General features: G+C 40.4%; 3 protein-coding genes and 1 long non-coding RNA gene across 6 annotated transcripts; 1 reads left to right on the top strand and 3 right to left on the bottom strand.

Annotated features, from left to right (window-relative positions):
- Window positions 1-197: 197 nt before the first annotated feature.
- Window positions 198-9,360, bottom strand: LOC143449400 (ubiquitin carboxyl-terminal hydrolase 15-like). 3 transcript variants are annotated; one of them, XM_076949587.1, is made up of 19 exons: window positions 9,227-9,360; window positions 6,807-6,937; window positions 5,167-5,297; window positions 4,974-5,100; window positions 4,626-4,768; window positions 4,448-4,557; window positions 4,225-4,382; window positions 3,973-4,106; window positions 3,795-3,913; window positions 3,469-3,733; window positions 3,282-3,394; window positions 2,993-3,112; window positions 2,832-2,936; window positions 2,651-2,762; window positions 2,473-2,578; window positions 1,712-1,904; window positions 1,500-1,649; window positions 1,219-1,426; window positions 198-859 (listed from the first exon to the last, which is right to left on the bottom strand). In XM_076949587.1, the coding sequence occupies exons 1-19, from the start codon at window positions 9,334-9,336 to the stop codon at window positions 635-637; spliced, it is 2,760 nt and encodes a 919-aa protein (XP_076805702.1). In that variant the 5' UTR covers window positions 9,337-9,360; the 3' UTR covers window positions 198-634. The 3 variants fall into 3 exon arrangements, with proteins under 3 accessions (XP_076805702.1, XP_076805703.1, XP_076805704.1); XM_076949588.1 differs by having other exon boundaries at window positions 2,473-2,575; XM_076949589.1 differs by having other exon boundaries at window positions 4,225-4,376.
- Window positions 9,361-15,504: 6,144 nt separating this feature from the next.
- Window positions 15,505-19,622, top strand: LOC143449781 (GRB2-related adapter protein-like). Its single transcript, XM_076950108.1, has 5 exons — window positions 15,505-15,646; window positions 15,878-15,969; window positions 16,283-16,444; window positions 16,594-16,719; window positions 19,488-19,622. The coding sequence occupies exons 1-5, from the start codon at window positions 15,542-15,544 to the stop codon at window positions 19,510-19,512; spliced, it is 510 nt and encodes a 169-aa protein (XP_076806223.1). The 5' UTR covers window positions 15,505-15,541; the 3' UTR covers window positions 19,513-19,622.
- On the bottom strand, window positions 15,643-16,414 carry LOC143449782 (uncharacterized). Its single transcript, XR_013114613.1, has 3 exons — window positions 16,274-16,414; window positions 15,870-16,170; window positions 15,643-15,766 (listed from the first exon to the last, which is right to left on the bottom strand). It is a non-coding gene; the product is annotated as an uncharacterized LOC143449782 (long non-coding RNA).
- On the bottom strand, window positions 18,877-21,904 carry LOC143449780 (mitochondrial 2-oxoglutarate/malate carrier protein-like). Its single transcript, XM_076950107.1, has 9 exons — window positions 21,827-21,904; window positions 21,370-21,479; window positions 20,674-20,826; window positions 20,430-20,557; window positions 20,005-20,174; window positions 19,720-19,810; window positions 19,553-19,652; window positions 19,432-19,483; window positions 18,877-19,293 (listed from the first exon to the last, which is right to left on the bottom strand). Exons 1-9 carry the CDS (start codon window positions 21,887-21,889, stop codon window positions 19,135-19,137), a joined length of 1,026 nt encoding a protein of 341 aa, XP_076806222.1. The 5' UTR covers window positions 21,890-21,904; the 3' UTR covers window positions 18,877-19,134.
- Between the last annotated feature and the right edge of the window lie 1,718 nt (window positions 21,905-23,622).

The following is a 23,622-nucleotide window of genomic DNA, read 5'->3' as shown; positions in this document are numbered from 1 at the left end:
TTCAAGTTCAACTACAATAGTTAGCTTTGTAATTTTCGCCCCCACACAATTAATGGCGAAAATAGAAATATAACATTTTGAAAGCAATGTTTCATATCTAGCTACAACTTATTCCTGGTCTAAAAGTTAACCCCGAGTAACAAACAAACTACGTTAAAGAACTCGCTGAACTACGTCGGCAAGTAGCACTCAGCTCGAATATCTCACATCACTTTATTTAAGGCGAAGGTGGAATTAAAACCATTGTCGATGACGTTATTCCCTAAAATAGTTACGTCATACAAAGTTTGGAAATTGTCAGTATTTACCTAAAAATGAGATTTCTTTACCCTAAGAATTTCAGAACATTTGCAAGAAAACTAGAGCAATAGAAGTAACAAATCTTGAACACAAGTCCCTGATTATCACAAATGACGACTAACAGCAAGAGGTTCAAGCTGGGCCCCGATAAGGATTAGATGGAACACGTTGAACTTGAACTCATAAATCATCTATTAATCTTCCAAAAACAAAAAATACAGCGCAGATACATTCCGTATAAATACAAGATGTCAATTGCCCCTAGCATTATAATTATAACTGTTTATCATTTTCGAGAACTTTTATGATTTATGCGACACGCTAAACATCGCCACTAGGTGGTGTCCATGTCATCATCGGCATCGTTATTATTCAAAACATCTTCGTTACTTTGCGAGTTTTGATTGGTGTTGAAATTAAAAGGTGTGACGTCATCGATCATCCCCATCGCTCGCGGACTGAACATCGGCTCCATGAAGGTGAAAGGTCGGTCTGGGTGCTCGTTGGACCATGACTCGACATCCTGGCGTTGGTAGACCAGCATGTAGGCTGCCTTCGTCTGCGGCAACATTTTGGTTTTAAAACTGCAGTTTGGTCTATTTTAAGACGGTTGGCAGCTGTCGTGAGAAAGTTAAGTTGATATTTCTCAGAAGAAACACCACAAAGTCAATTACTGCCTTCTCTATACAGTATATTGTATGTCAACTGCTTTAAAGGCCGAGATTTAAAGCTAAATAAATGCTCAACAGACGTTTTGTTCAACCGTCTGATGAAACAGGAACCAGCAACACCGAGTAAAAATGTGAGTAATGCAAAGTAAAAAAAATGATTTTTGCGGAATCTTGTTGAAGACATAAACAACGCAAATGTTTGACTTTGTTGGTGAGATGTCAAATTGAAAAAAAGTCAAAGCCTCACCACGACTCTCTCTTCGGCCGAATCAGAGACAGAGCTGTCGTCAAAGTAGTGCCACTTCTTGTCCACCGAGTTCTTTGCGAACGCGGTGTAGTGCCCTCCCCCGAGACCACCGTAATGGTTGGAGACTGCGATTAAGTTGTAACACCTCCGTTTCTTCTCCAGCTTCTTGGCGGCCGGATTCACCACAAAATCCGTTAAATCCAAGTCCCTGCAAAGAAGCGACCATCATAAATGAGTCATAAATGGTTCGAAGTGACTTAACCGCCTGGCCCAGCACAAACCTCGTCGGGAAATCTACAAAAGTGTCAAGTTTGTCCCTGCTCCACCTAGTGTTGGAAAACCTCTTGAAGTGGATGACGAGGATGGGGGGGAGCATCCAGAGGTCGAACTTCTTGAAAGCTTCTTGGTGCTTCTTGCAGGAGGAGCAATACCTGGATAAAACAACCTTGTCGCATACGGTAGTGGAGCCAAAGTTATAACGCACCAAACAAACCAGGTGTTGTCTTCTCCAAGTTGTTCCTTTGACGTGAAAAGCTCCATGCAATTGCGAAGATGGACACCAGAGGGCGATTTCTTGACATTTCCCGGTCTGGCACTTTCGTGAGTCTTAACCATGCCAAGCCACTGACTTGTGAAGTGGCCGTCATAAGCTTCCTTTGTCCAATCAGCCGAGAGATAGAGATTGGCTGACGAACAAAAATAACTTCAGCAAGAACTGAACTAACGAACGATTCACAAAGTACTGGACCACCTCAGAATGCAGAGCTTTCTAGCAAGTATTTTTGGACTAGAAATTATCGCAATTATTTCACAATTTGTACTTGCTATTCATCACAGGCGGCAAAAACAACAAAATGAAGAGTAAATTAGTAGAAAAGGTTGAACATGGTCAGAACGTTCAATTAAATTTGTGCTGGGAAGATTTCGGGAAGCAGTTCAAACCTAACCACAAGGTGGAGCATCTCAGCTTGAAAACTATTTCACAAATATCATATATTATCAAAGAAATGTGATCATCACCGATGCTACAACATCCTTGCGTGAATTTTAGTTTTGGACTGGTTCACACTTGACCCAGCCAACATCACACTTGTGCTGCAGGCGATTACCATCCACAATCACTACATGTGGAAAGCTAACTCGGAACTGCACAACATAATATTGGTTGGCGTTTAACCACACGACAAACATCTTCTGCAGAGTGGCCTGGACCAACCGTGAGCATCCATTCAATCACAAGCACAGAATTTTCACCTGACAATTTGAGTGGCTCGGTCGTGTCTTCAAATACTTTTTGTTCTTGAGTTCCGAAAGAATTGACCGCCTTGATTTGGAACAACTTGTAGAGGTTCTCCTCCTCCTAAAGATGCAAATCTCGATCAACCAGAAAGTTGAAGCAAGATAAGAACAAGACAATAAGCTAGATATAAACCTTCTCCTCCTGCTCCTGTGAATTCTCCTTCTCATTCATCACGTCATCTTCATAATCGCTTCTTAACATCCGTTCAACATCTCGCTTCAAATCTTCATTGGAGAAGTATCGGCTGAAAATTTAAAGAAAGTTGTCTCAATGTTGGCTTAAAATTGAATGGTTAGCATGCTGATGTACTCACAAGGCCGCGCGAAGGATTGCTTTGTAGAGATCTCTGTGTGTCGTCGTGTGGAGTGAGACAGGCACCATGATTGGTTGACCAAACAAATACCAACTCCCACCGGGACTTTGAAGAAAAAGACGTGAATTGAACGAAAACACGAGAAACAAACTCCTGCTTACCTTGAGTATCTCATATAGACCGGCAGCATTGTCGCATCGGCCGGACTTTCGAACACGTAGATGAAATCTTTCTCGTAAATATTCCGAATCTGATCTGATTCCCCAAAGATTTTGTGGAACCTTTAAAAAATATTTCCTAGTCTCTTGACAACAGTTCAACTTCACTTCATAGTTCGATGAAATAAATGAAATAGATCTTCTACGTTATATTATTACTTAGTTAAAATGTTCGAAAGCTTTTGCGGAATGAAATTTATGATCACACCAAATAGATTTGACGTAGCAGCACCTGCTGTTGTAGATGTCCGTTGCCGTCATGTTCTCCTGTCGAATGGACACAAGCTCAGACAGAGCTTTACATACATCCTTTATGAGACCCGATTTTGAAACGGTCACTTTGTACTGAGGAACAAAAAAAAAGGTGAAAACCAGAGCAGCCATTGCCATAAACATGATGCATTTTGCTCCGATCCAACCTTGACCACGTCCTCATCGTAGTCGACGGGGACAAATGTGCACTCGACTGAACGCTCTCGTTTCACTGGGAGTGGAAGGGAAAGAAAGCAAAATGGATCGAATGTCACCGACACTCGAGGGCACTCTGGGCAATCAACAGTGCTCCGAAACAATCCGTGTAAGGTCTCAACGATGTGAGATTTGTTCCGCTTCAAGTGGTTCTGCCACGCTTCACTGGCGACGACGTTATCTGGCCGGCCATCTGCGTCCTTCGCCTCAACATACCTGGAACAAGCGAAGGTTGCCTCAGACATTATTACATGGTTAATCATATGCTCGCACGTACGGCTTTTTTGAGATTCTGTTTAAATCTTCGTGGAGTCCATCAATGAGGAAAGCCAGCAACTCTTGACCGTCCTGCTGCTGGTAACCAAGGAAACGAGACTGAAACTGTCCCACCGCCAGCTACAAACAAGTCACCGATGATATAACTGCAGTATTTCAATTAAACACAAACATCTTACTTTGAAGTCACGTGGAATGAACGACGAGTGATCACCTGACCATAACGTCTTGATGAGCTCGGCATATTCCGTCGCAATCCTCCCTTTTGTGCCGAGAGGATTGGTCAGGTTGAGATCTCGTTTGTAATCATCGTCTGCAAAAAGAAACCACGATATGTCACTGAGACCAGTCAACTTCAAACATATGAACTAGTAATTGCATACACACGACGTGCATGAAATATATCATCTGATGACGAGACCGCATCGTACTTTTGAAAAAACTGGTGAGAACCGGGACATTGCTTAAACACTGGAGGGCGCTGTTCATGAAGCAAGTGTTGCCGAGGTTGCTCAACCCACATAGGCCGGGAGTCTGTCGATTGTTGCGGAGTCTGTAGCTTGGACTCGATGCGTAGGAACCACTGCCACTAACATGAGTTCATTTATCCAGATGACTGTTGGAAGTCAAAAATATTGCACAACAAAACTTCACCTTGTTTTATTCAGCGTGGCACTACCATTACAAGATGTTGATGGACTTGATGTGCGCTCAGCGTCATATGGCCACGTTCCGTCACTGTTTATCTCTTCGATGACGACCATCTAAATGGAGGCAGTAGTATCAGGAGATGGTCTAAATGGAGATAATATGAGCTCCTCCATGCAATCACCTGATCTTTTTGCAATGAATACTCTTCTAAGGTCTTCGCACCGTCGCTCAAATCTTCATAATCATCAAGGTAAGCGTTCCACACTCGTGTGTCCTGGTGCTTGGGAATGTTCAGTGAATGTTTCATGTCTTTCTCAAGCTCGTCTGGATGAGGAAGAGGTCGTTAAGCCCAACATTAACATCATATAATATTAACATCAACATCATATAATATCAACATCAACATCATATAATATCAACATCAACATCATATAATATCAACATCAACATCATATAATATCAACATCATATAATAACAACATCATATAATATTAACATCAACATCAACTCACATCCCTATAATATTCACCTATCGTCGTGGTAACGCTGTACTTCTTGACGACAAGAGCCTCCTTGTTCTTGTAGTTGCACAACTTCAGTTTGAGCGGATAAATCTCTATCACTTTCTTCTTGATGTATTCTCCCTTCTCAACGACCTGGAGAAGACCTTGTTATGCCACGGCTCAGTGAGACTCTATCAGGTGTCAAGATGCCAACATCACCTTTCTCTCAATCGCAGTTTGATCTTCTATGACACCATAAGACTCTTTGAGGATCTTCCAGGCTTGCTCAGGGAGCAGTTTATAATCCGCATCTTCCACCAGATGTTCCCTGATCTCATGGGATGCTTTCGCTGCAAAAACATTCAAACTTCGAAAATATTCGCATAATAAATGTCATGAGGTCTTCTTCAAAACAATCAACGCACTCAAGCAAGACAATGTGGGAAACTGAGGTTATAAACACGCTAAACAATTTCAAAATACATTGACAAAGTTTTCGAAATTATGTTCAGGTCATTAGCAGCTATTTTTAAGTTCCAGACTTGTTCTGGACTCAAACAAAACCTTTGTTGCCTGCTGCTTCCAATGTCAGAGATTGGCAACCTGCAGCGGTGGACATGCATCGATGGACATGCATCGGTGGACATGCATCAATGGCCATGCATCGATGGACATGCATCGGTGGCCATGCATCGGTGGACATGCATCGATGGACATGCATCGGTGGCCATGCATCGGTGGCCATGCATCGATGGACATGCGTCAATGGACATGCATCGGTGGACATGCATCGGTGGACATGCATCGGTGGACATGCATCGATGGACATGCATCGGTGGCCATGCATCGATGGACATGCATCGATGGACATGCATCGGTGGACATGCATCGATGGACATGCATCGATGGACATGCATCGATGGACATGCATCGGTGGCCATGCATCGATGGACATGCATCGGTGGCCATGCATCGGTGGACATGCATCGATGGACATGCATCGGTGGACATGCATCGGTGGACATGCATCGGTGGACATGCAACGGTGGACATGCATCGATGGCCATGCATCGATGGCCATGCATCGGTGGCCATGCATCGGTGGCCATGCATCGGTGGCCATGCATCGATGGACATGCATCGATGGACATGCATCGGTGGACATGCATCGATGGACATGCGTCAATGGACATGCATCGATGGACATGCATCGGTGGACATGCATCGGTGGCCATGCATCGGTGGACATGCATCGATGGACATGCATCGATGGACATGCATCGGTGGACATGCATCGATGGACATGCGTCAATGGACATGCGTCAATGGACATGCGTCGATGGACATGCGTCGATGGACATGCATCGGTGGACATGCATCGGTGGCCATGCATCGGTGGCCATGCATCGGTGGACATGCATCGGTGGACATGCATCGATGGACATGCGTCAATGGACATGCATCGATGGACATGCATCGGTGGACATGCATCGGTGGCCATGCATCGGTGGACATGCATTGGTGGACATGCAACGGTGGACATGCATCGGTGGACATGCGTCAATGGACATGCATCGATGGACATGCATCGGTGGACATGCATCGGTGGCCATGCATCGGTGGACATGCATCGGTGGACATGCAACGGTGGACATGCATCGGTGGACATGCAACGGCGGACATGCGTCAATGGACATGCATCGGTGGCATAATGGCAAATTGGAGCCATGGCTGCATGCCCATCGCCAATGGCAAGAGCCATGGAGGTGAGAAGATAAAATCAGCTCATCGTGACGAAATCAATGTTGGTGGTTAATGTTTTAAAAAGAAAATCATTGATTTTTAACAAAGTTTATTACCATCAAATAATGACGAGTTATCAATGGGCCCAGGGTGCAGGGATTCAGATTTATCCTGGGAGTCCAACAGGCAGAGATGGTTGGTGGTGTATCTTTCCCACTGCTGGTGCCACCTCGAGTCCACCAAGAACCTGAACAAGCATTAATCAAATCAGTTCTTCCCATAAATGTAACAAGTCAATCACAAATTGAGTCAGAGGAAGGTCACCAGATTATACTGACGCAATTTAAAGCCACGAAGTGTGAAATTTAAATATCTAAAACTGTCTTGGGTCGAGTCCGATTATTATTCTAAACGTATCCGAGTCATTTAAAAGAAATTCCAAAAAAGTCAAATCAGGTCAAAAATATGAGTTGAATCGAGTAACTGACTTAAGCTAATTACAAATCTGACACAGATATAAACATGGCAATCAGAGTGAGGATATTAAAATCCTCTATGGTAATTCTAATAACACCAAAGTTTCATGTCATTCAATCATAATTCTTATTTATCTTAGATTTAAGCGAGGAACGAATGTGTCTTTACATTATCAGGGAAATAATACGTGGATATCAGGGGTCGGCAACCCCTGGCGAGCCTATCACTTGTGGGTGAGTATTCATGGCACACCAAGTGATTAAGGCCTGGTCTAGTGGTGAGATTCAAATATTTTAATATTCGGTTCTCTCACAAGCAGCATGCCGTATTGACCCGGGGCCGATATTTACATAGGCTTATACATACGCTTGTTAACAATCGGTTCGCACGAACCGACTGAGTCCCACCACTGGCCACACGAGGCGACATTGCTTGATGCATACTTGAGCGAGCAAAGCTGCAAGTTCGATTACTTTATTCGCTGAAGTGCTCACACCAGGAGACTCTAATAGGGTAAGTTTTGGTGCGTTTATATTGGTTTGGAGCTGCAAGTGATAAATCGTATTCTTTGTTCGTTTTATTATCTGCCGCGTGTTGTGGTTTGTTGTGCGCAGCAGACAAGAAAACAAAGGCTGTCACTATTTCACCGAAAGAAAATCGTTCACAGAAATTTATTTTCATGGTTTCTTGTTAACCTGACTTAGATTTTAAAACATATTATCTGAATCTTCCTTCTAAATTCTAATCTAACTTCAATTAAACCCTAAATTAGGCTGCTATCCAACTCAGATAGAACAAAATTAAAAATTTTTGGCACTCGGAGTCATTAACAATCACACTTGGACTAGATAATTCTAGTTGTCAAATTGAATGAATTAGAGCAAAATATCGGTAATTCTAATTTGTGAAAATATGCCCTAATTTTAATTGTAATTTAATTTTCGAATTTGCCGAATGTGGTAATTTATCAAACAGAGTTTTTTGTGAATCAAGAAGCTCCTTCACGAAACAAAATCATCACAATCAAAGTGCCTATGCTAAAAATGCCATAACATCTTCACGCACCAAGAAACTGATATTTTTGCAGTTGCATATCTGCAGTACAGATTATATAACGTTATTGATTGATGTATAATTTCGTCACAACGCTTATTCCCTCGCACGCAGATAATCAACGATTCACATTGGTTTCTGGTTATTCAATATTTGTATCATACAATCTACGGTACTTGCAAAGTTTCGAGTCTAACAACTTTGTCACTTGCCACATTGTTTACTCAGTGTCAGTGCACTAGGGATGGGCTGATACGAACCCGAATCCGAATAGATTCGCCGAATATCGCCTTTATGGAAGATTCGGGCGAACCCGAACACAATATTACTTATAAATTTACTGACTTTTGTTAAAAATGATGATCTAGTTTCCCGACAAAGCTAAACTAGAGTCAGCAGTACTTACAATGAAGGTCGTTTTTCTAACGATTTTGCTTTTTCAATCGTTTTTTAAACACTATTTTTCGAAAGAAAGGGATTTGTTTATCGATTACGTCATTTTACAAGCAAGACTTGACAACTTTTGGGTGAAATTTTATTGTTTGGTTCTAATACGAATAGATTCGGGATTCGTTCGTGTCGACCTTCATGATATTCGGGTTCGCACGAACCCGAATAATTTCCCTCGCAGCACATCCCTACAATGCACAACCGGTATAGCCTTGTTTTGAATGTTTTCGAGAATAAGTGAAGAATATAATAATATAATTTGCAAAAACGTACGCAAACGAAAACTGACCTAAAAACGGAAAAAATGACTTCTTCAAAAAAATTTCACTTTGAATCGCGATAAATCGTGATTAATCTAATTCTAGTTCAGTTTCTAGTTTTAGCAAACTCTTAAATTCTAATCAAATTAGTAACAGGTTAGTACGTTCTAATTGTAATTTCAATCTAATTGCAAATATACACTGTAAATGTTACGTCAAAAATGTCACAAAAGCACTGCAAGTTAGAGGCTTAGAACTGAGCAACAAGCTACTAATTTTCATTTAACATAAAATACCACAAATCTCCTTTGATGAGCGACTTCTCGGCCAACTTAGAAATTTTTCTTTTCTCACACGTCAATTTATCTTCTTTGTTCTCCACTCCATTTTCAGTTAATTCTCCCATTATTACAAACAAACAAAAACGACTCTGTGTATGAAGTCACAAACAAAGGAGATAAAATTGCACATATATGAAATAGGGCTTGAAAAAAGTTTATCCAGCTAATAAGGCATCTAGGGGACACAACATATAGGAGAAAATATGGATCAAAATATTCGGTAATTGATGGACTTCTGACAATGCTAATCATTTAATGCTTGAATAGTTGCTTCCTTGAAAAATTTTGGACTTCTGCGAAAGCAGGGACTTGATAGTGCTCTAGGAAATGCTGAGTTATTGATTGTGTAATTTGATTGTCGTGATTGTTCTCGCTACTTGCAAGTAAAATTTACGCCGTACATTTCCCTTTTGTGTACTATTAACAGTTGAAGTGAATGCAGTGATTGTTACTTTCAGTACGGGCCTACTACTAAGTTTGCTATTATAGACCTGACGTCGAGTAAATGCAAAATAAAACATATTCGACTAAATAAAACCCATCTGGAGACACCCAGAATACACCGAAATTAATTTCGACACCATTGTGTGAGTCTGATTATTTTATTATTGTTATCATAATTTTTATCGTGTGTTTAACAATCTTGATTTGCGTGTACGTTTTCTTTTAAGAAATATGGTCATGCGAATAAAACAAAAATTAACTGTGCGGGTTAGAGGACTGGCACAGTTACACAGGTCAATCTTATCAAAGATATCACGTGATTACAATAGACTCTTTCCAACTTACAGCCACAATCTTGTTCTAGAAGGCAAGTCAAAAAATAATCGCCCTAGTGATAACATAATAGTATAACGCTCTAATTATGGTTTAGGGATTTTTCATGCCATCTAGGAATTTTTTTGCATAGCTTTAGGGATTTTCTGGTTTTCATTTGTGAGAGCCCTGCTTGTTACATTATTTCGTTTTGAGAGCGACTAAGCAGGTCACACAGTTCAGTTGTAGTTATAGCACAATAAAAACATGTGCTTACGAACAGTTAACGAGCAGAAAAAAGTGGCCAAGCACAAGGGCTTAAAACATGCAAGATAGCAATAATACAATTGTGCTAAAAAATGGTAGATTGGCATGGCCACCAAACTAACAAGTAAACCCACAACCCACCAATCAGATTAGAACGTATATTTAACCTATGTGGAAGCCAACTTTTCACACCTTCTTGTAAACCTAACTTAAATGAAATAACACAGTAACCTAAATATACCTTCTAATCTAAATCCAACTCCAATAAAATTTCAAAAGCCTAAAATCAACTTTTTGCGTGGCCTTTCTCCTAACTTGAGGGCCTATCTTTAACAACAGGCCGAATGACCTACGTTCGGCGAAATAGTCACTTCGAATGGTAAATTGCTTGATCTTGTTGCGCGAGGAATTTCTCACCCAAAAACAGCAAACTTTCCGATTTGGTGTTCAAGTAGGTTACCGGTATTGATCTAAGAAGACTAAGATGTGACAGTGCTGGAGTCGGACGATCGACAAAACGAACGTAAACTGCTGCTTTGTGCCTTCACAAGCAAACAACACCACCATCACCGCACCGAGACACAGCAACGTACCGGCCGAATTAATTTGTTCGCAGCATTTCCAAAAAATTTGATCCAACTTTGTGAAACCTTTTCACGCTCAAGTGTGGTGGTAGAGTTGGCGCTACAGAGCGAAATGGTCAGGAAAGTGCTTTAATGCAAGTGCTGCAGTCATTCCGGGTTTCCCACGCTCTTTATCGCCACCATTTCTGTTGCGGCGTAGACTGTGGACTGGTGCCCTGGAATTCATTCATTCATTTTATTTTTCGTCTTCAATGTGGGGAACGAAAAAATTGTGCTGACGCAGGTATTCGCAAACATTTTAGTAGTTATCGACAATAATTTCCACAAATTGGACGGGAAAAATGTGACAAGGCTTCGAGGGCAAACACGTGCATTACGGGTCAATCAGAGAATATAAAAAAGTTATTGGCATCAGCACGGCAACCAAACCCAAGTTATAAACACATTATTAAAACATAATTTAACACAAAAACACGTAATTTAAACACATTTAATATACAGGTAAAACAAAGGTTCGTTCGTGCAAAAGGTTAGGTCATGTCTTGTTAGGAATGTTCTAGAAATCTTGGTGGTTGTTGTCAGATCTGCTGAGCAAAGAAAACGGGAACGGTTAACGTGATACCGGTAACCTAGTTATTTTAGTACACACAAAAATCACTGGCAGCTTCTACGGTAGTATCACTTCGTATCATTCAAAGAATAACAATCATGCCCGGCCGAGGAAACGGAGGCAAAGGTCTTGGAAAAGGCAGTTAAAAAAGAGTGTTTTCTCAGCAATGAAAACAGCGCTTCTGTTTTGAACGTTTCTAGTTCTGCAAATCTCACAGGCATAGTCAAGGTCTTACTCCACAACTGAGTCTTTTTCAGGACTAGTAAGGCCAGTGTCATAATGACGTATGCAGATGAAGTTAATAATAGACACCAGATTAAGGCATAATTAAGACGCGAAATTAAAAGCGTTACGCGGATGAGGTGACCCTGGCGCTCAGTGACGTTAGCTCGGTTAACTTCACCATTGGCACCGTGAGACAATTCCAATTGGCATCAGGCCTCAAATTAAACATAAAACGCAAAGATCAAGAACAGACGACGACCGCCCAACTATTCTGCTACACGTCATAAAATGGTATCAACCAAACCTCAACCTACTGGGGGTAAAAATTTACAAAATCAACTTGAACCAATTTTGGCAGGAAATTTGCGAAAAACTTGAATCAAAATAAAAGAAAGAAATAAAACGTACGCCACATTTGGCGCCAAAGAGATGTTAATAAAAGCGAAACTGCCCCCATTGGCGATTACGCGGCGCAAAGCTACCAGGCTTCCACCTAAAAATAATGGAAATCAACCAAACGAAAAGTAGTTATAAATACGCAGTCGGGATAAACGAATACGCAAACATAAAAACGCTTCAATTACCCAAGCTAAATGGCGAACTCAATTTCCCGAATTTCGAAATTTATGCTGACTTGATATATAAGCGATCGATACAGAAATACTGCCAAGTGAAGGTCTTAAACGAACCACTGAATGCTCACACGAGTCAGATGGAATATCAGGCAATTGCCTACGTTTTAGAGGTAATTAAGTTGAATAACTTAATATGCCGCACACTGAACCCCGCTCCCTTACTATGAAACAATAATGCAAATGATAACGACAATCTGAAACGAAACGACTTAACCGCAAAGAAAATTACAAACGAGAAGACTACAACTTCGCCAATTCGCAAATAAATGGGAGAGAACGCACCGGAATGCGCTCCCCAGTCATCGTCGTATGTTTAACTACAGATGTGCCTAGAGCCTTTTGCCGTTTCACAACAAAGCAAGAAACTTTGCGCCGTTGACAAAAACCAGTCGCGCTTTTTGTAAAATAGGACCCGACGCGGCCGGCCATATCTTTTTAAATGCCCACAGAACAAATAGAAGACACGTGCGAGCGCATGTTTAATTATGACCGAATAAAGACAAATCGCTCACCACCGTCATCACAGCGACAAAGCATCAAATTTGGAAAACCAGACTTAAATGCGTCATAGAAAACTTTTACAGTGAAAAAACTGACAAACGATGTAAAGAGGGCTTTAGCTTAGAGTCTAAGCTTTAGACCAACAGCAATACGCCGGAGCCACCAGGATATAGCGGATGACCTGAACCAACCCGAGCCAACTTTCCGCGAAGCAGGGAGATGCCAGTGTTGTGCGGATGTAGCCAGTGGAGATGCCAGTGTTGTACGCGACAGTGTATCTTCGTTGCCGTAGTTATTTTGCTCCTCGCAATTAAAACTTAGACCGTCTGTTTTTTTATGGACCACTAAAGTTGAAATGAACGCAATGATCATTATATATGTATGTGGTCGAGTCTTTCCTAGCTCTAATGTGATAGATTAAGTAGAACCCAATCGGGAGATTTCGAGAATATACCTCAGTCATTTCGATGTCATTGTTGTTCAGTGAATTTATTTATCAGCAACACTGTTATTGTCATGTTCTTTATCGTGTGTTAGATAATAATCTTTATTTGTGTGCGCGTTTTCTTTGAGAAATATGTTCATGCGAATAAGACAAAATCATTGGAAGCCTGTACGGTAGCCTGCCACCAGTTGGAGTCCGCACCGGTAGGCTAGACACCGTACGGCGTACGATACCGGTACCACAGCATTTTGAAAGAACAATTATAGCCTAATCAATAAAACTTGTTTTAAATGTTTATGATACGTTAACTGAATTTGCTAGTAAAATACTGCAGTCGACATAAGCTATTAGCATGCTGAGTTCCAACGTGAGCCTCCATGGTCTGAATGTATTGGCGCCTGGTGCAAATGGAATATCTGATGCAACAATAGTGGTACGATCTGCAGAAGAAGCTGAAAAGTTTATCCAATACTTTGAGATCAGTACAACACTCAAATTCGTTGTGAAATACGCCAAGACGAGCGGTATGTTTTTGGTAGGAACTATTCACCGAAAAGATCTGCCCACTTCCCGAGGTGCCGAATTTATTTTTGTCAAAAAACGCAAATGCTGTTTTTGGAAGCACTCATTTTCTTAAAACACAAATTCCAACTTTTTTACTCCAATAACTAAAATTTTTGATAAGAAATTAAACATTACAAAAATCTATTGCAACAAGGTATCGCAAAAAGAAATTTTGAAAAACAAAGGTTTTTAAAAAAAATGAAAAATAAAATACAAGATGGATAAATTAATGACAAAGCTTAAAATACGATATTTAATATAAAAAAGATGCCAAAACTGTGAACAATGAGACGGATTAAAAAAAGCGCAGCCCTTAAAAATCATTTTATAAAATTTGAAGCGATCAAAGTTTCGCTAAAAATGTAGAATTGGCAACTTTGCTTCTTGAAGTAAAATCAATCAACCGTGACTTTGCTTTTCTCTATCGACATCTAAAATTAAATTGAATGGATGAAATTCCTGAGTTCATAAAAGTATTCCATCATTTTAATAACGGTCAAAATCAGACTAAAACCATCCAGGATCGTTTTCGTAGAACAAGCGACTTCGACCTCAATGCGATACTTTGCAGCAGAGGTGGGCAGTCGGTACTTTGAAAGTACCGCCGGTAACGGTACCAGTACCTGGCAAAAAATGTACCGTCGGTTCCGGTATTCGGTACTATTTTAAAAAAGTAGTTCGGAACTTCATCGGTACTCGGTACCGGTACTTTTCATGTAAAAGATGATGCTGCAAATGCAATGTTTGCCGCTATTATGCCCCCGGTAAAGGTTACTCCAGGTCAAAACATGTGTGACGTTATTCGCTTGCAATTCTACTTGACATTTCTAGATTAAAAAAGATCAATAGATGCTAAAATTCGTATTAAACAAAATGTATTTTTGAAAACATACTTGTTAAAATTTTGAAATAATCACGTGAAAAGTACCGAGCATCGAGATTGACTGAAATTTCTTAAAGAAAGTAATTCAGTACTTTTTTTCAGAAGTACCGACAGTACCCTGGTACTGAAAAATCACCGCGGTACATTAATTCGGCGCTACAGTACCGCGGCACTGCCCGCCTATGCTTTTCAGGGTAGTAGAAACAAACATGACCATGACCGTGTTATTGCAGAGGTGCAAAATGTTTTTCATCTTATCAACCCCGATGCAAGTTTTTTACAACAAACTTAACTCCGTAAAATAGACAATTTGACATATATTCGTGTAATCGTGTTGTTTCAAAAGCGCATAACTTCAAAGTATATAAAATCGATATAACAATGCAAGCCTCAAAAAAACTAATATGATTATTGTTTAATCACAAACTTATAGCAAAATATAACACTTCTAATTCTGTTTTTATCGTTGGAAATGTTATTTGCCACTTTGCAACTATTAAATGAGTAATTATATTTCTTCAAAGGCGAAATTTACTTCCAAGGCCAGAACAGGCCTAAATGTCGAGCGGTAAAAAGTTCAGTCAACCAGCTAGCGCGCTGATCGCTCTTTCGTGTACACTTCGTATTTGCATAAGAAAGCTAACATGTCGCAACAATCGCGTTCTTTACGCTTGGTTGACTTCGCGAGCAAATTGCTGCGGAACCGAAATCTTGATCCTATTTGTAGGAAACAAGAAGACACCGGTGCTTGGGATCGTATCACCGCGATAGTACATTTGCTGTTGTGATGCTGCTGTGAAATGATGACGCATTCTTATTATCAGATTAGAGACGACGAGAGGCAGGGCTTTGATGAATGTTACAATAAATTGCCTTGTTTCCATGACAACTTGTCGCGAAACGAGGTACGACGAACTTGTAGCAGAAGAAACAAATAATTAGAAACGACGAAAGCACAAGAACATGGAAGTTGTTGTAACAGCTTCTTGCTCGAGCGTTTCTTCACTTTATATTAATATTTTGAGCTGTAATTCAAGTTCTGTTAATTCAAGCATTAGTTCAAGCTCTATGTAAGATAATTCAAACACGGCAAAAATTAGAGGATTTTATGACAAGCTGTTAACTTACCAATGCAGGCCACGAACATTCTCAAGCTTTATGAGCATTCGCCGGGAACTTTCCTCATTCGTCGAAGCAGCCAAAAAGGTCAGCTCGCAATCTCCATCGTGTAAGTTGTGACGTAATGTAATCTCCTACCCCGGAGTATCGGGAACTAAAAATTGAGCCGAATACACTTTCACGAATCGCTAGCACCAGATTCGGCGCTAACTGGCTGTATCCAGGTGCGTCAACATTGCATCATGTTGCTATGGCCCACTCTATCTGGCGGTATGACCCGATTTGTCTCGAAAAGTTGACGCGAATATCGCTGCTTGATATAAAGCGAGGTCAAACATTCATCGTTCTGTGACGTATTCCTTTCGCGGGTATATGACGACATTTCACTATAATCATAATGACGTAATTGTTACCTTTGACAGCGGCCAAGATCAGAACATCGGTCATGCGCTGGTCACAGTGAGAGCAACTTGCCTCTATTTGGAGGAGGGAGCGAGGTTCAGCTCCGTTCGCGACTTGATTCAGTTTTATCGGAACAATTCCCTCCCCAATGCTACAAAGTTCAACATCAAGGTCAATTTAAGGTGACAGCCAATCAAACGATGCGAAATATTAAAACATAATTTTGATTGAAAGATCTTACAAATATTACGTCATAAAGACAACGAACAAAGTTTGCAGAAAATCATTCATGCATGTCGGCATCAGTTACGGTAACTTTCCTGATTTCTAGAAATCCAGTTTGTAAAGAAAATCAAAAGAAATTTCCCGAATCGACTTTCGATGGAGACGCCTTGAACGGAAGTCAAATCTACAGCAGCCCTGGAGAACACGTCGCGGTATATCGCGAAAGACTCGGGTAAGTTTGTCTGAAGTGATAAATAATATAATTGATGCTTTGTGACGTTTGAATTGGATGGTGTCATAGTACAAACATGTCGTCGCGACAAACTTATTTGAATGGGGAAGCAAGGAGGAAGTAGCACAGAAGCTTATTTTCAATTAACTCTGTGCTTTGAACCGTAACCTACGTGTATCGCTCTCCACAGTCAGTGGCGAAAAATAAACAAAACAAGAAAATGAATAAAACACATCGATGAAACTTAACCGGCCTCAGTAAGATGTCTATTATGAGATATGAGCAAACGATTATCTCTGACCGGAACCTCAGTTTCAATTCAACTTCCTGGTTTGCTCAATGGTTTCCTGTTTTTGTTCACACGATACCTCAGCGCTTCTAAGCGGGCGTGTGATCGTGTATCTGCTGGTAAATATTTACCGTGATATCTTGTTGTGTTAACCTGCCACTTGTAGCAGTAGCACGCCTTATGCATTTATAATACCTGTACATACCGATACAATCCATTGCGTGTTTTCGTTCCCCCTGGCCTCCTTTTATAACTCTTTCCAATCCGATTATTTCTGCTTTATTACGTGTTGTTTTTTTACGACCGTGCTTGAAACGAAGTTACATTATTACGTCAAAAATTTATTCATTATTACGTCGCAATAATATATTTCAGGATGTTTCCTTCGACAATCTTTTTGTAAACTTCATCGAAATTCACTGCAACCATCGTTGTAAATCGTAAAAACATGCTAATTCGATACAACAGCGCTGCTCACCTCTGCTGGCTTAATGTTGAAACGGCACCTGCAGGTGATTAATCAGTTTGCGTGTCGTGATTAAGGTTGGGCGAAGACTACAGTTGTTTAAAAACGTGCCGGTATTGCCTGAAGCGGAAATTAAGACGGGGGCTGATGAAGCTGCGCGGGCACTGGGCTCATGTCATGTGCAGGGGAAGTATATAGCCTACTTGGCTTGGTTCGACTTGCATTCATTAAACGGCGCATTTGCAAAACTAACTTTATTCGGATCTTGAACAACATTTCTTGTTTTTTGTTAAACTCGACTCATGTGCGTGGCATTCATCTGCAGAGCGCGGTGAAGCTATTTTGCACCAGACTGGATTGAAAGAACGGCAAATACAAAGAATTTGCGCATAGCATAGAAACAAGCCCCTTGGTCTATAAAAATAGCTTAGGTCGTCGAATAATATAATTTATTGATTTCTATCACCAAAGAAACAATGAAAATTGCGTTGACAGGTAATTCCCCTAATGTAAAGCCGCTTTTCAAGGTCGGATGCCCGCCTCGGCTCCTCAGCATTATTACGTCCTTCCACAAAAACATGAAGGTAGCTTTCGATGGAACTACATCCAACTGTTTCAACACCCATAGTGGGGTAAAGCAGGTCTGTCCTTGCGCCTACGCTGCTTGGAATATTCTTTGCGGTCACTCTGAGGCTTGCCTTTAGAAATGCCACCGATGGTGTCGGCCTACCTAGCTCCGTGCCTCACCTGACGGAAGACTCTTCAGCCTGTCTGGGCTAAGACCAAAGTCTGCCAATCTTGCATCAGTAACTTTCTCTTTGCCGATAACGCCGCAGTTACTGCACGTTCAGCAACTTATGACTCGCTTCAGTCAAAGCCCGCAAAGATGCAAAACGCACTTTTCTTGTTTAAACTGCGACGTTTTGATCATTGTTTGAGGAAGATTTTTGTTCATGAAATCACGACCAAGTTCCGGAACGATATAAAATTTCAGTAAATTATAGATTTAAATAAATTGGAATTTTTTAAACTGAAAAATAAGAAAATGGAAACAATTAAATAAGCAATCAAAGATTTGTCAAAGCAAATTCCACTTTCAACAAATTCTTGTCAAAATCAATGAAGTTTGTTCGTTTCCAGTTCACTGATTTAGTTTGTGGCCGTGCTCAAAATTTTATTTTCCGGTTTTGAAAAATTCCAATTCCTTTAAATCTTCAATTTCGTCGCCCTCCCCAGTGTCTAGGCTGCAAACTTCATCAACTTGGCAGCGCTGACGTAATAATTGCGCAACATCTAGCCAGATAAACGCCTTTATCGCGTGACGTCGTTTAGCTGCGCGAAGTATAGCGCCCTCACTTGACCTTGGTCATCTGGTATCTATGGCAACTGTGCAATGACATCATTGGTGCATAGAACGTTTATAAATCGGTGGTTAACGCAAACGCACGATTCTCTTTTCATTGAAAACATAGAAGCAAAAAATTCAAGAGAAACCAAACCAAGAGGAACGAGTACGAGAATCACGTGATGTACTTGGCAAATTCGGTCACAGTTTGTGGAGATAGTCGGCCAGCAATAAGCGAGTCAAGATAAATGCGTTTTGAACATATACAGGCAAATCTTAGTTTTCAGAACATTTCCTCACCCCAAGTATTCCAACCTACGCATCTTGCAGGAACCGATTTTTGTAAAACTTATTGAGCTGTTCAAGGAATATGAAAGTTAGGACGGTGTGGGGTCCAAGCCTGAAGTAATACGGGGTAAATCCCTTCCACAAACTGAAGAAGCCTTCCGCACGGACCACTTTCCCCAAAACATCCTGGAATTGGAAATTAAAAATTGATTCCAACCAGCCTGGCATGCTGTATTGAAACTATCAAGAGCTGATTGGTAGAAACAGCAATTTAATGCTTATTACGTCACAATATTAAATTGATGTAAGACATAATAAACTTACTATTGCCCCAGTGTATTCCGGAATCCCTTCTACTGTCTTCATATTTTGAATTCTAGAATTAAAAATTGGAGTAAATTTTGATTGGCAACGAAGGCCCAAGTTGAAGAACGAATCAGATCACCTGGTCTTGGCGATGTCGACTGGCATGGAAGCAATCGTGGTGATGAGGCCACTGATCATGCTCGCCACAAAATGACAGAAAATATCATCCTTGAAGTAATCTGCGAGACAGAGATTATGACATCACTTTTAAGCAGCTGACGCTATAGCTTCCTGGCATGTACTTGCCTGTTGTGAGCAGCGTTTGCTTGGCTTGTGAATATGAGGCGAGTTGCGCAGCGTTGACTACAACTGCCCTGCCCATGGTTGGTATACAGCCCTGTTCAACACACATCAGGCAAGTGAAGACATCATATAGATGCCATTTTGAGAATATGATATAAGGCATTATCCATATACTATACATGAACAATGTTTTGTTTGTAACTACTTATACATAATCGTGACCTTTACAAAACACAAACATCTTAAAACAGAAATTGAAAAAGTGATGATTCAAGTTTATTGAATTACCCTCCACAGAGTGAACAAGCCCTCTTCCCTGGTCATCCTCGCAAGAGCGTTGAAGACACTCGTGTAACCTCGGCGTTGTTCTGGGGGCAAGCGACCATCTGCCGTCATTCTGATCAAAGATACCTCAGCCGGGGTCCCGACGAATGCACCACAAGCGCCCGCCGACATTCCTGACAGATGTATAAGATGTCGATGTAACGTGCACTTCCTACAGCTCGTGTAAAGTTATGGGGGCAAAAGTTTTGTTCGTTTATCAATCGATATAAAATGTTTCAAAGACAGACATCCAGCAAAAAAGTTTTCCATACTAACCAATACACAAATGCCGAAGCATCCCTGCACGTAATTAATGGAAAGAAAAGTGACAAAACTTCTCGTAGAAAGCATCTTTTGATATAATTCAGCTAAGAGCACAATCGTGTTACCAAGTAAGGCTTTCATGAAAAAGTTGGGAGGGTTCCCATCTTTGTCTGTGAAAGAGTCGATCAGAATGGTGTAGACTCCCAGCCTGGTGGTGGTGTAGGTCGCTTGTCGCAATAAACCTGCTGAAAGCCTTCCAACAAAGAACAGATGATTATTCTGGGTTGGAAACAACTTTTTGTGCAAAATTTGATGGAAACTAAACCAGAAATAATCTAAAAAACGTGTTTAATAACAAAAAGAGCTAACCCATTGTAAACTCCAATTATTCCCTCACTGCGCAAAATTCTGGTCACAGCGTCGAAACTGTTCTTATATAACTTTTGTTTGCCGCCCTCCCCACTCAATTGAAGGCGATTCTTGACGAGGTCAAGGGGTTGGACGAACAACGTCGCACCCATCCTGAAAGCATCAAAACATCAGCCGATCGTGGGGGCCCTTTATGGCAGTGGGGTTGTTTATTGAAATAAACTACATGTGTCATGAGCAAGTGAAATTCGGTGATACACGCTGAGTCGTACGCTTTAAAAAAATGAAGAACGCCATGCAACAATATTAAAATCACTGCTGAAAAAGGTGTGAAAAGAATTGGCAGATATAGATACGTGTCTTTGCATAAGTAGAGATACTTATTAGTGAGCGTATGAATAATCATAACTGGCTATTAATGCATCGCATATGCTTGTATGCTCAAGAAATATCAGGCTGGGTGTGCTTGTGCAAAACGTGTAGAACCTAAACCATCATACAAAGAATGCTTTCTGGATTAGCAACCAAGCTATTGCTTCGATGGGTTTAATTTGTTGGAAGATGCACTTTTCACTTGGTTATATAATAATTAATATATTATGATCCAAACTTATTTGGCATTTGCTATCAAAATACCGATGCGCATAAATTAGCATCAGTGGCATCACAAAAAACTCACTATTATCAACGACTTACCCAGCAGCACCACCAAACAGAAACTTTATCTTTTTTGGAATAACTTTGTTATTTGACGTCATTTTGTGTTTCCTCTGCCCACATTCAGTGAAGCATGTACTGCTATATACCTGTGTAAAGTTTCATATGAGACAACAGTCAGAAGATATAGATATGTCACACCACAAAAACTATTGCAGTAAAATGCATTAATGGAACCATTATTCATAAACTATTTCTTTCTTGTTTCTGTTTTGTTGTCTGTGTTTACTCACAACATAGACAACATAAACTGCTACATATATATTCACTAACACGGTGACTAGGTTGTTGAATTTTGAGCAAAGCGTAGTTGGTAACTTTTCCTACAAAATGTGAGACGACATCACCAACAGTGAAAATATGCAGACAACAAACAACATCATTGTTTGCGGAATTGAGTTTTGATTGTTTTTTAAATAAAGAAGCGAACACAAACTTGGAGACAACACGAGTGGATTCTGAAGGCATCGCTGTTGCTTGCTTGTGGTGTTTCTTGCATCGAAGTTTAAAGTGTGACAAGCAAGCTGCATTGCTCAAAAGATTGTGCCCATAGGTGGGGATGTGCCGAGCATTTTAAATAATTTTTTATTTTAGATTATTCCAAGCTGAGATTAATTGGTTTTAAATAAGAAAACCATATTATATTTAAACACGCTAACTGTCAAATAATGTTATCAAAAATCATGTATTGTTGCAAATTGCAATCGTTAATTAACATATGAAGTCAGTGTGTGTGATTATGCCTGTCAATGACAGCACATACAATGTTGTGATGTCATCAATGGAGTAACATAATACCAAGAACAAAAATGCCTGACATACGCCACCAAATGGAAAGATTCAACAACACCAAGACAACAGAAAACAGAAGAAAAACTTGAGAAAATCAATACCTGAACACCGAAGCAACAACACGTACACGACTTGACTCCATTAGCATTCACGCATCAATTTTACATTCCCTACACAGATGCTCAACAGCTTTGTTATGAAGCATTTTAGTGACAACTTCCATGTAAGTGACAAAATCATAAACATCCCAACTTCGTATCTCATCATACTAAAAACGTTGCATGGATACGAATAATATCATAACTTACACAATAACATTATGTAAGATGGAGTAATGCAACTGAAACAACGTCTTATGCTAACAGAACATGGAAGTAGGCCAAGTGTATCGAGGTCTAAAGAATGATGATAAAAGATGAATGACAATATTTTCTACTTTGGTGATGTCACATCACGAGAGCAGAACTCGGGGAAATTAAGAATGTCAAAGCACAATTACCGACTCCCAAAACTTCAAACGTTCAACACTGGCAACCTACAACTGATCCTGGCCGCTACGAGCCTACGGAGATTTTGCACTTGACTAGGGCACTAGGCCTAGGTTAAAACAAGATTGCCGCTTTAACACGGAACCTGGGTGGCTGTGAAGAATCATAGAGGATTTCCACATTATGACACCATGCAACAGCATGTAGGCTTGGCCTAGCATATTATTGCATTTTGAGTTATAGCGTATTATTGCCGAAACCAAACCAGTTCAATTCTTTCCAGCAAAACATGCGATACAAAATTTAGAGCAAGGTCAATCAGTCAAGTTCATTACGGCGTCATCATTACGACTCTATGCTGCTTCTGGCGTTAACAATCGCGGTTCATCTTTTTAAACTGGAATGTTTAGTTTTCAAAGCGATTTCGTTCATTGATGTTCATGCTACCTACATTTTTGACTTTTATAAGACAAGGTGAAATAAAGTAATATTAAACCATTATTACTCTCTGGACGCTGGTTGGCGCTATTATGCCACATTGCTCTATGTACAAACTCGTAGTCTAAACAGTCGCATTTCCATTCCATTTTACGTATACCTACTGGAAAGTTTGCTTCCAGTGCGCCGGATAAATGCGCCAATAAATGTAATGCCAAAGTTTGCACCACGGCAACGTAATACTTATAATATAGAATATCGCGCAAAGCGGCAATTCTGTGCCAGAAAATTGGCGTATAAGTAAACTTCCTGTGTCGGAAAATTCCGTCGTATCATACAAACTTTCGAGTAGGATTCCGGAAATTTACAACCTAATCTTGCCACTTATTCTGTTGATTTTGGCAATTTTTCATCCAAACTTTCAAGAAAAACCTTTATTTTTCTTTACCGACGTGCAGTTAGAATGTATTCGTGATACTGTTGTTTATTTAGCGCTTTGATGACTACGTTGTTT

Source organism: Clavelina lepadiformis, chromosome 3 (genome assembly GCF_947623445.1).
Source record: "Clavelina lepadiformis chromosome 3, kaClaLepa1.1, whole genome shotgun sequence".
NCBI classification, from domain to species: Eukaryota; Metazoa; Chordata; class Ascidiacea; order Aplousobranchia; family Clavelinidae; genus Clavelina; species Clavelina lepadiformis.
The sequence above is the reverse complement of the archived record's forward strand: the minus strand, read 5'-3'. Positions and strand labels throughout refer to the sequence as shown.

Bases quoted from the DNA above. Each gene is read 5' to 3' on its own strand.
- LOC143449780 (XM_076950107.1), bottom strand. From the start codon at position 21,889: ATGCAAGAAACACCACAAGCAAGCAACAGCGATGCCTTCAGAATCCAC. The intron at 20,175-20,429 runs GTAACACGATTG...TACATCTGTCAG, and splicing joins TTTCATGAAAGCCTTACTTG to GAATGTCGGCGGGCGCTTGT. The intron at 19,484-19,552 runs GTGATCTGATTC...TTTTAATTCTAG, and splicing joins GTCGACATCGCCAAGACCAG to AATTCAAAATATGAAGACAG.
- LOC143449400 (XM_076949587.1), bottom strand. From the start codon at position 9,336: ATGGGAGAATTAACTGAAAATGGAGTGGAGAACAAAGAAGATAAATTG. The intron at 3,734-3,794 runs GTACGTGCGAGC...CGCTTGTTCCAG, and splicing joins AACAGAATCTCAAAAAAGCC to GTATGTTGAGGCGAAGGACG. The intron at 2,579-2,650 runs GTTTATATCTAG...TTGCATCTTTAG, and splicing joins CACAGGAGCAGGAGGAGAAG to GAGGAGGAGAACCTCTACAA.
- LOC143449781 (XM_076950108.1), top strand. From the start codon at position 15,542: ATGATGACGCATTCTTATTATCAGATTAGAGACGACGAGAGGCAGGGC. The intron at 15,647-15,877 runs GTACGACGAACT...TTACCAATGCAG, and splicing joins ACAACTTGTCGCGAAACGAG to GCCACGAACATTCTCAAGCT. The intron at 16,720-19,487 runs GTAAGTTTGTCT...TTTGAATTCTAG, and splicing joins GTATATCGCGAAAGACTCGG to AATTAAAAATTGGAGTAAAT.